This window comes from Ictidomys tridecemlineatus, chromosome 3 (assembly GCF_052094955.1).
Source record: "Ictidomys tridecemlineatus isolate mIctTri1 chromosome 3, mIctTri1.hap1, whole genome shotgun sequence".
Lineage (NCBI taxonomy): Eukaryota > Metazoa > Chordata > Mammalia > Rodentia > Sciuridae > Ictidomys > Ictidomys tridecemlineatus.
This window is the reverse complement of record NC_135479.1, coordinates 86,760,845-86,773,764: the sequence shown is the minus strand read 5'-3', so window position 1 is coordinate 86,773,764 and position 12,920 is coordinate 86,760,845. Positions and strand designations below refer to the sequence as shown.

The 12,920-nt window shown below is 48.0% G+C and overlaps 1 protein-coding gene across 1 annotated transcript in view; it reads right to left on the bottom strand.

Moving 5' to 3' along the window:
• Clstn2 (calsyntenin 2) overlaps nucleotides 1-12,920 on the bottom strand; it is a 573,808-nt gene that overhangs the window by 71,761 nt on the left and 489,127 nt on the right. The window contains exon 8 of the mRNA XM_021728308.3: nucleotides 10,163-10,284. Coding sequence (XP_021583983.2) covers nucleotides 10,163-10,284 — 122 coding nt within the window. The remainder of the gene's footprint in view (nucleotides 1-10,162; nucleotides 10,285-12,920) is intronic.

Sequence of the window (12,920 nt, the reverse complement as noted above, 5' to 3'; positions counted from 1 at the left end):
TAATCTCCTTTTTCCTCTTGGCACGGGTGGTCTGTTACTAATTGTTTGCCATTCTTGCACCTAAGGCCACAAGGAGTTAATGGAATCACAGGGCTTGTTTGTCTTTGGACTCCTTTTTCTATTGCCTCAAGAAAGCTACCATCTTCTAAGTAACCAAAGGATGCGGTGGCTGCTTCATAATGAGGCCTGGCTTCCTTCTAAATATGCGCTGATTGTCAAGGTGATGGAGGAGGTTCATTATTTAGAAGCATAATTAAAGGGCATTTCCTTTAGCTAAACTAATGAGCAGTAAGTGCAGCAATATTTGCATGTTTAGACATTAAGGATGGAAACAGATGACTCGTAGGAGATTGGGAGGAAGCAGGGAAGGTAGAACAAATTAATTTCACCGCTGGGCCTCCAGGGTTATTGCTTTTCAAGACTTCCTCAAAGGAGTGGTCTTCCCTGGGAAGTCAACTCCACCATCTTCTCTTGTTTTATGGGATGAATGGTTGTCTGATAACCCTGCCTCAGGAGCATGCTGATGGTTGCTTCAAAAATGCTAAAACATGACTCCTGATGGATTGAAATTGCAATCTATTTCTGGATGGCCATCCACCCCTACTTCGAAACCCTCAGACACCAGCACTGGCTCACTCTTTTCATCTTGGTATGAACTATGGGCGTAAATTCTCCCATGTCAAGAATGGTGCCTTTCACTTTCTTGGAGGATGCACATCTTGAAGTCATTATTCAAGGTCCATCCATCTGTCAGGTGAGAGCAGCAGGAGGCCCCTTGCTGTGCCTCTTGCTCTTCAACCCCAGCCTGGGTATGATGTCTAAACTACAAGATTCGTGTTAGAATTAAAAGGAAGGGCCCAACACAAAGTAAGAACTGAAGTAATTCTATTTAAGGGGTTTCACGGTGACCACTTCATGTCTCCTAAGGAAGGAGGGTGAGTGTTAGAATCGCCATTTTACATTAGAATTCCATATTTCCCTATTTCTTGTCTTTCCACATTGTGGAAGAGACAGAGAACAATGTCTTGCATATAACAAAAGCAAACATTTGGGTTCCATGCCAAGGAACCATCTTCCTCCCCTCCACTGGTACCCATTCCCCAAAGAAACCAAGAAGTGCCACCAACGTAGCAAACCCATGCTGCCTCCGTCAGGATCCGAGGCTCCGGCATCCTAATTCATTATTGAAAATGTTGTTTGATTCACTGAGCATTTTCAATTGTGTTGACACTGTTTTTTCTTTTAACATTGAAACCACATTCTTTACATTCTTTTTAATGTTATCATTATTTCCTTCTTTTTTAACGCTTATTTTAAATATGTATTAAGGGATATCTACTGAAAACATGGTCTCCTCGCCTCTGGGCAGATGTACAGGCTAAAACACAAATAATGTTTTCACAGGAGTGAAAGGAATTGTGAGCAGGTGCTCATCGGGGTGAGAGAGACCAGAGACAGGTCTGCCAACTAAGGGAGGAAGGTATAGAATAGTGAGCATCTTTTGGATGATGAAATATAACAGACTCAGGGAGAGAGTGGGAGTCCGTAGGGACGGGGCAGAGCACAGAATGCCTCCTGTGGCCCCATGCTCACCAAGAGTCTGAATTCTCCATGAAGCACAGGCTCTTCTAAAGAAAACTTCTAGAAGTATCTTTAAATTATACTGGAAATCCAAGAAAACCCTGCAAACCAGCTCATCAAGCAACTGGCCTAGGTTGTACCAACACACAAGGTCATGGGCCTTCAGAGGGTTGGTGGAGACCATGACCACAAGAGAATGGAAATGGAAGGACCCCCACCTTGGGTTTTTCCTTTGGTCAGGTTTGTAAAGAGCTCCACGAACCATGGTCAACCCTCACGACACTTCATTAACTGCCCTTACTTTGCTTTATTCCCTTCTGTCTGGTCTCTTGGTGACATCCCCCTTTCAGTTCTGCTTCTGCCTCTGGAGTTCAACACAAATCTCCCTTCTTGCCAGTCTTCGTGGCCATACCTATTGCTGACTGTGCACCTGTGATCTGGAACTTTACTTGTGCTCCAGGGGTAACTAGAACTGGGGCTTATTTGGGAGATGACTCCAGGAATGAAGAGAGGTACAGTGGGAGAGTCAGTTGGGGAAGGAGGAGAGGCCAGCACAGGGACATAGCAGAAGTCATTGGTGTTCCTTAAAGGAGAGGGGCTGGCTGGAGAGCTGTGCCTGGGGCATCCTACAAACAGGTACAGAGGAGTCTATGGGCCTGTTGGGAAAGCCTGGCCCAGGATCACTTCAGTAAGGTATGAGAGATGAGACACGGCTTGATTCATGAGCCCCAGCCTCCCTGTGGCTCCTGAGTGATGTATTAGTTTCCTGTTGCTGCTGTAACAAATGACCACGAATTTTGTGGCCTAAAACAACACCGATTTATTATCTTACAGTTTGTGAGTTCCGAAAGACTGAAATGAGTGTCACTGGATTCAACTCAAGGTGGGGCAGGGCTGTATCCCCTCTGGAGGCTTTAGGGGAGAATCTATTTCCCTCCTGTTCCAGTTTCAAGAGTTGCCATGTTTCTCGACCCCTGGCTCCCATCCCTCATCTCATCACCAGGGTCTCTGCTTCCATGTTCACATCTGGTTCTCTGGCTCGAACCTTCCTGCTGCCTCCTCTCTTATAAAAGACAGCTGGAGCCCATTAGAACCATCCAGATGAATCTCTCCATGTCAAGGTCCTTAACCAATCACAGGGGTGATAACCCTGTTTGATAGATAAGGCGATCAGGGGGTGGACCTCTTCAAGTGCCATTATTCTGTCTGCTACAGGTGAGGTGGCAAGGCACAGAGGTCACCGGGGCAGCTGTGCACCAGGGAGTCTGGGCATGATGAATGGCTGCATGAGAAGGACTTGGAGGTGACAGGAACCTGACCCAGGCAGTGGGCTGCAGCCGTGGGTGCCGCAGGTTGTCACCATCTCTCAAAGTAAACAGAATGAACAGGCTAAGCATGTCATCTGTTGCATTTCCAGAGAGCAGATCATCCACGCTGCACAGGCCTGACCTGAGAGGTCCCAGAGTGGGGTCCACAGAAGCCACCTCTTCCCAAAGGTCTAGAAGCTCCCTGGGAGATACAAAGAGGCAGGGAGCGGGGGGCTCTGGGAGGACGAGAGGGCTTGTTAGGGACCCAGTGTATATTATAAAGAAGTCAACAATCTAAGTTCTCTTTGGAGATGCAAGTGAGAGTCACTGTATGTTATTGACCCCAAATAACCCTGCCATTTTGGCGTCTCAGAAAGGGTCACTTGGGATTCTACCTGGTTGAGAGACAAGAGAGGTTCTGGGTATTCCTCTGCCTCTGTTTAGTACTTGGGTCCCTATGGGAAAGTAGGTCCACCTTAAGACAGTGAGTGGGCAGGGACGCTGCGTAGGGGGTTACATTGCATTAGGAGAAGCCCGGCCAGCGTGTCCAAGAGTTGGTCTTCAACAGCAGGGTCAGAGTGCTGACAGTGCCCAATTATTTTGCTCATTAAGACGACTGGTCTGGCCTGGACTGGCCATTCTCTAATTAAGTCCTTGGCACTTGGCTGTGATAATGATTGAACTAACCTATTTGACTCCCCATGTGGCGGAATGAGCAGATGCAAGTCACCTGATGGGGCCTCATTCTAACTCCCTCCCTTCAGCAAGAACAAAGGATCCAGGCGCTTTTATCTTCTTCCAGGAGCTTTAGAATCCTGTGGATGCAGAGTGGGCTTGATGGCCCCAGACGAGCGTGCTCGAGTCCCGTCTCTGTGATGAGGGAGGAACGAGACCACCTTCAACTCCAGGGCCTGGGGTGAGGAGACCCTCACACCACACCTGCATGCCGGCCCCTTCCCTCTGGACACGGTGAGGGGCTGCTGAGGACTAGGCATGCTCCCGGGTCCAGGGAGTCCAGTCTTCTCTGCAGGGGACACAGAGGTGAGCCAGAAGAATGGGAACCATAAACAGAGTCAAGTGTGCTTCATTTAAGAAGATCCAAACTCCTCAGACAAACGAGGGTGTGGTTGCCTTGTCTCCAAAGAAATTTTTTTTTTGATCGATCATCTCAAACTAATGGTGGACTGCAAAATATTTGGTTATGTCTGATAATACACATTTTAAAAAATTTATTCTAATTAGTTCTACATGACAGGAGAATGCACTTTGACACATCAGGCATAAGTGGAGTATGACTTCTCATTTGTCTGGTTGTACATGATGTAGAATCCCACTGGTCATGTAGTCATGTATGCACATAGGGTAATAATGTCCAATTCTCTCTCTATCCTTCCTACCCCTATACTCCCTCTCCCCTTCACTTTTCCCCTCTGTCTAATACAAAGTACCTCTATTCTTCCCTAGCACTCCCCCACTTATTGTGAATTAGCATCCACATATCAGAGAAAACATTTGGCCTTGGGCTTATTTCATTTAGCATGATATTCTCCAGCTCCATCCATTTACCTGCAGATGCCATAATTTCACTCTTCTTTAAGACTGAGTGATATTCCATTGTGCATGTACACCATGCATTCTTTTTAAAAATGAGAAAATATTAAAAATTGGGATGTTTTACATGATAACCAGACTTCTAACTTCTGGAGTGTGGATTGAAACTATGTGGAAGCTCAACCTTTAATTCACTCTGCCAGGTATCTCTGCCTCCTCCTGGCCCAAGGTCCTCACTGCTTCTCCCAGAAGTCCACAATTGTTAGAGTCTAGGACTCCTGTAGGAGAACATTCCCAGGGTACCTGGACTGGGTGTCGCTAGGCAGGGCTGTGAGCTTCCCCAGCGTGGAGTCCTGCCTGTCTTCTCTCTATTCCTGGTGCCTAATACATATTCTGGCACAGACAGGACAAAGGTCAACCAAATGAATTTCACTTCTGTATCTTGTAATCATCGCAATTTTTCTGAGATTCTTTTTTTCCTTCTGGGTGCACCTCTGCTCTCACTGGTCAATGGAGGCTGTCACTTAAACTGGTATCATGCACCAAGTGGGAAATGCAATACAACGTCAGTGGGTTTTCATCCCAGCACCAACAGGTCAAAGGGAAGGTGATCAGAGTTAGCAGCACTGAGTTCAACCATATCCAGATACGTTAAAGCCAGGAGGGACTGCAAGGTAACATACCTTTCCTGTGGGTGGGGCCGTTGGGTGTTCTCCGTGGCTTTTGAATGGGTTTTCATGTAGCTAATTGCAGGCTCAAGGGATGTGCATTAGCAGATCATAAGTAAAAATCCCATTAAAATAACATTCTCCCTGTCCTTATGGTCACATTAGCGAGATGCACTGGATGTCAGAGGCATTTCCTGGAGCAGATGGTAATGGACTTCCCTGGCTGTCCATGCACCTTGGCAAAAGGTGTGGGGCAACGGGATCGAGAGCACACAGTGGCTTCTGTGACAGCTGCGGCACTCACCAGGCACACTGCAGAAGAGCTCTGTGGAAACCGTCCTGTACACCGTGCCCTGGCTTCAATGCCTGTGAGGACCCACCTACTCCAACCTCTTCTTCTGAGCTGGGTCTCCTGGCCTGGGTGTGGAGACAGGAGGCAGATTCTGCTTCCCTGGCCCCTGTCACTGGCCCCATTGAATGGCCTGGCCTGAGTTATATTTGCTGAAACTTGATCTATGGGATGACTGTCAGACTAGCCTTCTCCACATTTGTGCATCCCTAATATTCTCAGTCTTCTATTGAATAACAGATGCTTGGATTCTGGCCCATTTCTAGGAGGATAAAGAAACAACTCAATAACATGGTATAAAAAGCCACTGGTGATTTAATTCCCATCTGCTCCTTTGCATTTGGGTCCTGACTTTCACCAAAGTTCCCCCCTATGCCCACCTGCAGACAGCCCTCCTGCCCACTGTCCGCCATCTTGGCCACCTAGCCGGGCACCATGAAGCTCTCCACTACGGCCGGCTGTCCCCACCGGGAGGCTTTCTCTTATCTCCAGATCCATATCTGTGCTCCTGCATGGGCTCCAACATCTGGCTCCCTGCCCTCTGCCCTTTGCCCCTACCGACTGCACCAGACTGTCAATTACCTGTTAATGTATTGGTTTGATCCAGTTTGATCTAGAAGGACACTTGTAGAAGGCAGATGCTCCTATTTTATCTGCTGATCCTGAGTTCCCAGCACAGAGCCTGGCTCATAGCTTGCAATCAGGATAGACTGCTCAGTAAAGAACTCAGGGAGCTGCGTTAGAACAGGATGCAGCCTCCGGAATGTCCAAGGCGGACCCGGGGTTTAAATACACACAGTATTAGGCCAGCTTGAGTCCTTTCTAGTGAAGGCTGAGACCCGCTGCTAGCAAACACAGCTGAATCTTTGAAATAAGATATCCAGATCAAAGATAAACAACATGAGAGAGCCAGAGAGTGAAAAATGACAGAATTTTAGAATATTAAAATGCTCAATCAAATGAATCAAAAGATCAATTAATCAGCAGGAGGTGTTTTAAAACATCTCTAGATGTTTTTTTTTTTTTTTCTCTCCTTCCCCCTCTTCCCCTGACTCCCTGCCCCACTTCCTCTCTCCCTTCTTTGGAGCTCAACATCCATTCATTGATACTCAAGCACTTACTGGGCATGAACATTGTGCGCAGGGCTGGAAACTGAGGCAGCATGAAGGCACCCCCTTCAAACCCTGGTTCTTGTGATCAAATCAGAAAGGTTTTAGACATGTTGCTCAAAGAAACAGGCATGATTTTATAGAAGGAATAGGAAAAGAGATACTCTCAAGGGAGAGAGAGTCCTCTCAGAGAGGAGAGGGACTCTGTGCCTGGCCTGCCCTCCAGTTTTACTGGGGATCCTGGAGAAGTTTCCAGAGAGTCTTGCTCAGGTCTCTCTCTTGATTTTTGACTGACAGCTGGGTGACATCAGACTTCCAAGTTCCCACTGCCATGACAACTCTAGGTCACCGCGGCCCATGCTGACCAGTTCTAACTGGATTCTTAACCATAGAGTCTTACAGATTTTATGGTTAGGAGGAATTATCCTTATTTCCCTGAGTTTCAGGATCTGGTCTAGTCAAGTCTCCCCCCTTCAGGGGAGCTTGGGTTCTTCTGTGGACATGGTTTTGGGCCTGCATCTCTCCTGCAGATAACAGGTAGTGTGCAGAGGAATGTGACAGATCCTGTCCACTTAGGCCAGACAGAGCTGCAGGTAAATTGCTTCCTGGAAAAGAGAGCATTCGAGGGTCGGCACAGCGGGCCCGGCTTACAGAATCATTCTCTTAACCTCAGGTTCCCACTGCTCACATCTCCCTGTCCCCTAACACAGGGAGCTCCGTAAGGAGAAAGAGGAATCTGTGGGCTGGTTCGTGGCTATCACTGGACTGCAAGCAGCTCTTCACTGGGTCCCCTTCAGAGGGAAGCCAACTGTCCAGGTGACCTGGGGCATCGATCAATAGGTAATCTCTAAAATTTTTGAATATTACTTCTTGCACTTTAGGAATCTTGTTGGGGAAGCCGGTTCCTAAGCTGACATGATGGGGTGTTGGGCCTACATTTTCTTCTGGTGGGTGCAGGGTTTCTGGTCTAGGAAAGACAGTGGAATGAGTCTAACATGACTTTCCTATGCACATATAAGAAATCACCACCATAAATCTCCCCATCATGAACATCCACAAGACTGGGATCCGAATTGGAATAAGACATACTCCATGTTTGTATAAATAAGTCAAAATAAACTCCTGTCATGTATAAATAAAAGAACAAATAAACTAAATTTAAAATAAAATTTATGAATATTAATTTCTTTATTATGGAAATACTGGGAACTGAATTGTATTTGTCCCAAATTCACATTTTGAAATACTTAATCCAATATTTTTGGATACAGGACCTTTAGGGGGCAATTGAGATTAAGGGAGGCCATCTGGGAGGGACTGTAATTTTTTTTTTCTTGTGGTGCTGGGGATCAAACCCAAGGCTTTGTGCATGGGACCGTAATTTGATATAGCTGGTTGCTAACCTCAGATGCAAGAACTCTCTCTCTGTCTCTCTTTCTTTCCCATATGAGGACACAGTGTGAAGGAGGTCCTCTGTGAGCTACGCTGAATTGGTAGGCACCTTGATATTGGACTTCCCGGCCTTCATCACTGGCTCAAAATTAATTTTTATTGTTTAAAAAATCCAGTCTGGGGTACTTTGTTATAGCAGACCGTGCAAACTAAGTCAAGGAGGAAGACAGAACTTGAGCAAAGCCAAGATTCGACAATTTTATGGGGTTGCCCGAAGACTACAAACATTTTGCATTTCAGTGATAATTCTGATCCATAAATTTAAAACATCTGAGAACTCAGCATGTTTTGAATCTTAAATTACCCCACTCACCAAAGGAGCTGCGTAACATAAGGAAAGGGAAGGGGCCGGCCATGGTTGGGGGGGGTGGTGGCCTGGGGTCACTGAACCTGGGTCTCCTGGCTCCCAGTGCACAGGAAGGCCTGCAGCAGAGCAGAGAGGGGCCCCTCCCAGGCACCAACACATGGTGTCAGTGAAATCAAGGCAATCTGGAGGTGATCCGTGGGCCTTGCCCCCGCCCCAAACCTACCACTTTAGGAACAGATTTCAGAATCGATAGATTCACTATATATTTATCTGTGCAACCAGAATTCCCTCCTTGCCTAATTTTAATTTCAAACCCCTCAACTTTATTTTATTTCTCTATCCGTTCTTCTCAAGCCCATTTCAGAAAGCGCCACAGGGTATCTATAATTATCTCCACTAGCATGGCAGTGTTCTTATTAAAAAAAAAAATAGAAAACCTTGCAATATGGAATTTATTTTAATTCACTTCAATTTGTATTATATATTTTAAAACATCCCATAAAAGCCATCTGGCAAGTTAGGACATAGCTGAGAGGTTGCTGAGAAATCATATAAACTACGTCAAGACCCAGAATTCCAAACACAGAGGAACACACACTAATCCAGATGCCATCTTCCAGGAGTCCTGGAATCCAGCAGCATGGGAGTTACTAGGAGAGGGTTAGGCACTTGCCAACAAACTCACCCACACTTCTTTCTCCTAAGTGTGGAAGCCTTGATCTTGTCACACTGCCTGGAACCCACCAGTGGGGATTCCCTGGGGTTTATTTTAAAGAGTATGTATGCATATTTCTGTGGAGATGCAAGGGGATAGCAACCACTTACATCTCAGTGTTAATAAGTTCTTTCAGAGATCAGTCCTAATGGGGCCTAGGGATTTAGGAAGAGGACGGGGTAGAAATGTAGCAATAAGAAAAGAGGAGGGACAGGACACGGAATCATTCCACCCTAGACAAGGTGAGGCAGGTAGTATACACAATAGGCTTTGGAGGAGGAAAAGAAGACTGAGGGTCCCAGAAGCATCCATCTCAGGATAAGGGTAGGGCAGAATAAAGGCAAAACAAGAGGCTGAGGCCCCTGGAAGTAAGGGTCATAAGATGAGTGTCATTCCATCTGCTTCCTTAAGCATCAACCACTTTACACTCCCCATGGCTGGCTAAGGGCAGTCTCCCTCTCAATAATTTAATATGCACACTCTCCTCATTCCCCATCAGAATCTAAGCAAAGGCCAACTCTGGGCTTGCTGCTCAGCCCTTGGATACACACTTCAAAGCCCTGGATTCAAGCCTGACACTTGATCTGCCTTTGACAAGCGTGGCTCTGTGGCCTTGGCCATCAAAAGTCCTGAGGCCTTGGAGCAGTCGGATTTTCCTTTCAGAAAAGGCCACGCGAACGGCTCAGGGTGCTCTGAGTCACTGTTGGCTTCAAAGCCCTCAGGTCCCAGTTCTCAACCTCCTGTCACCAAAGCAAGTGGCATTGTCATGCAAAGGAGGTGGCAGAGCCACCAAAGGAGCATTTATGATGCAGAAAACGTGCTAATCACCATCATAAGCCAGACCCGGGGATCAGGAGAGGCCAATTTCCAGCGCTCAACACTGGCAAAGGGTGGGCAGCGCACCCAGCCCGCAGTGTCCCGGCTGGGAAGTGGGCCTCCCCCTGTAATGGGCATCAAGGGACAGTTTCCATCCATCATGACTCTGGGATGCCATATGCCTCCTGAGGCTGATTTTTCCAAAACCCAGCAAGTGACCACAACCTGGAAGTCACCACCTGCTGCCATCAGCGCGGGAGCGAACCCCTACCGGCCCCGTGAGCGCAGGGCCGTCCCCTGGGCTGACCTGGTCCAGCTTCCAGTGGAACTCGGCAGGGCGAAAGGTGTCGGCCTGGTCGAAGTCCTTCCGCAGGAGGAAGACGAGGCGGCAGTTGTGCACGTAGAGCGCGTAGTGATGCCGGTTCATCTCTGAAAGCCAGAAGGAGGGTGTGGGAGTGAGAGGGTCGCTGTGCCAGGCTCCACGGAGAAGCCTCCGCCACCCCAAGACCAAGCACAGCTCCAAGACCAAGGACAGGGGCCCTCCAGTTTCCTGGGTCCCCAAGGGTCCCCAGGAACATTCTGGAACATCCATGGTGGTGCTGACAAATGGAAGACTCAGGAGAGTCCACCTTGAAACTGCTGCTGGAAGCCATCTGGCCTTCAAACCCTGACTTATACTCAGACACTGCATCAGAACCAGGGCAAAAATTCCTTGGATTGACAAATTCTTTTTTTTTTTTTTTTTTTTTTTTGGTGACAAACACTTCCTGGAGGGTTAAGGGAGCTCCTGCCAATCATGTCTGGACCTTAGCCTAGTTGGTTTCTCCTGGAGTTTGTTTTATTTCATCAGACTTGATATAGTGACCACAGAGCACGTTCTCCTGGGTGGCTTTAATCTAGGTTAAGAGGAGCTCCCTGGCTTTTAGCTGCTAGGAGGAGGGGACAAATTGATTTTCCAGCATTTAGATGAAATTCTGTGACTCTTCAAAGCCAAGAACCCCCACTCCCACACTCAGCAATCAACCAATGGGACCTTTTCCTCCTCCATGTAAAAGTTCATTCTCCTGCTTAGGAACTCTCATATCAATCTGGCCGTGATGCCTGTGGCCACAAGATACTACCAGGTGTCAGAAGAGGGCTATTCTTGGACAGGTGCTCAGAGAACTCACATTCGCCTATGTGGTAGTACACAGAGAAACTTAACAGAAGGTTCATGTATCATAAATGTTGAGTGGATGAGCAGGTAGCCATGTGCAGTGGAAAGAGCGGGACCCTAGAGATAGAGACTTAGGGTGGAGCCTCTCAGAACCTCCTCTCCTTAACTGTATCATGATGGGTTTGCTGGACTGTCCTAAGGTAGCCTAAGACTGTGGCCTTTTGACGAATTTCTATGCATCCTAAATAGTCCTCACCTGTGGAGTTTGGGTGAGAGAATCAACACCAATCCCAGTCCCAGGGATGAATCCTCACTGGCTCTGTCCTAACATTTAGCTGCAAGAAACCCCTCTGTGACATTCATGCTCAGGAGGTGTGCCCAAGTTCAGCCATGGAGGCCATTCTCCTGGCCACAGAGCTTCTGCTGGGGACCACTAAGGGGGGGGGGGCTGGGTCTAGGCTAGGGATGACTATTTTCCTGGGCAGCCTGGTAGAACCTGAGTAGAAGAGGCTCACCCTTTGCCCCTGGAACTGCCATGCTCACCTCGGGGATGGGCAGCCCTGTTTATGTACATGGAATTGATACATACATGGGCACAGATCTGAGAGACTCAAAGACACCTCCATCACACTTTACCTTTGGGGTGTCTTTATGAAGCCAGCCCAGTGCTGGGTGTCTTCAGTTATAAGACTCTCCCAGGCTGGGGCTGCAGCTCAGTGGCAGAGTGCCTGCCTAGCATGTGGGAGGCACTGGGTTCAAGTCTCAGCGCCACATAAAATAAATAAATAAGTAAAGGTATTGTGTCCACCTACAACTAAAAAAAAAAATAATAATTAAAAAAAAAGAACCTCCCGTTCCCTGCATTTGTTTGCTTTTCTCAGACGTCTGATATCAGTTTCCTGTGGGCTTCCCACTCCTTGGAACTGAAAGCATCTTAATTGACACAGTGAGGAAATGTGTGTAAAGCATCTGCCTGGAACAGACGCTCAATGACTTTGTTATCACAGAGATCATTACCCGGCCTCGCGACCACGGCAACGCGGCAAAATAGTGTCGGACACTGTTGGCACACAAACATCGCTGTTCTCCAGAATGCAACCCGGGGGACGGCAGGGAAGAGGATGGTCGGTCACCCAGCAAGGCAGCGCTGGCCCAGGCCGGGGCCGGGTGACCACTCTGAGCCTCTGATTGGCCAAACCCTCTGGCCTAGTTATGGGGCATCTTCAAAACCATGCTTGTCTCCCTTTGCACTATATAACTGATTTTTCTGTAGTTTCTGTTAATAAATTGTCAGGAAAGTGCAGGCAGAGAGAAACTTTGCCTTCAGTTTTTTTATTTGGAGTCTGGGGGCGAGGAGGTGGATCAGGAAGAATGAAGAAACAGACTTCTCTCTGTGGGGTCAGCTCCCTCCATCTGCCTCGCTTCTCTGGACTCCTGGAGTCAACACACATCTGAACAGGGTCTGCAGCTCAGCCCACAGGAGGCTGGAGGGAGGTTCCCACCTCCTTATCATAGAAGAACATCTGAATCTTTCTGAGAGGTCTTCTGGTCATGCTGGGGGTGTGGGCACACCCCTCCCTTTTCCAGTAGGTAGTGGGGACCATCCCAGCCCTCTACCAGGTTGATACCTCTGCCATTCTCACCTGAGGCTGCTGGGTCAGGTTGGCCCTCTCTCTTTCGGAAAGCTCCGGAGGGAAGTGGCTAGCTCTGCAAGTGGCCACTTTTCATTCATTTTTTTTTCTGCTGACCTCAGGGGGAGCAAGAGGATTGCAGGCCAGGAGGAGGGGATCCCAGCAGCAGGAGCAGGAGGGTGGGTAGGAGGGGATTAGGGAGACAGGGCCCCAGCTGAGCTCATGAAGGGCAGTGGAAGGGGACCCCCACACAGGGCAGAGAGAGGTGAGGGCCAACC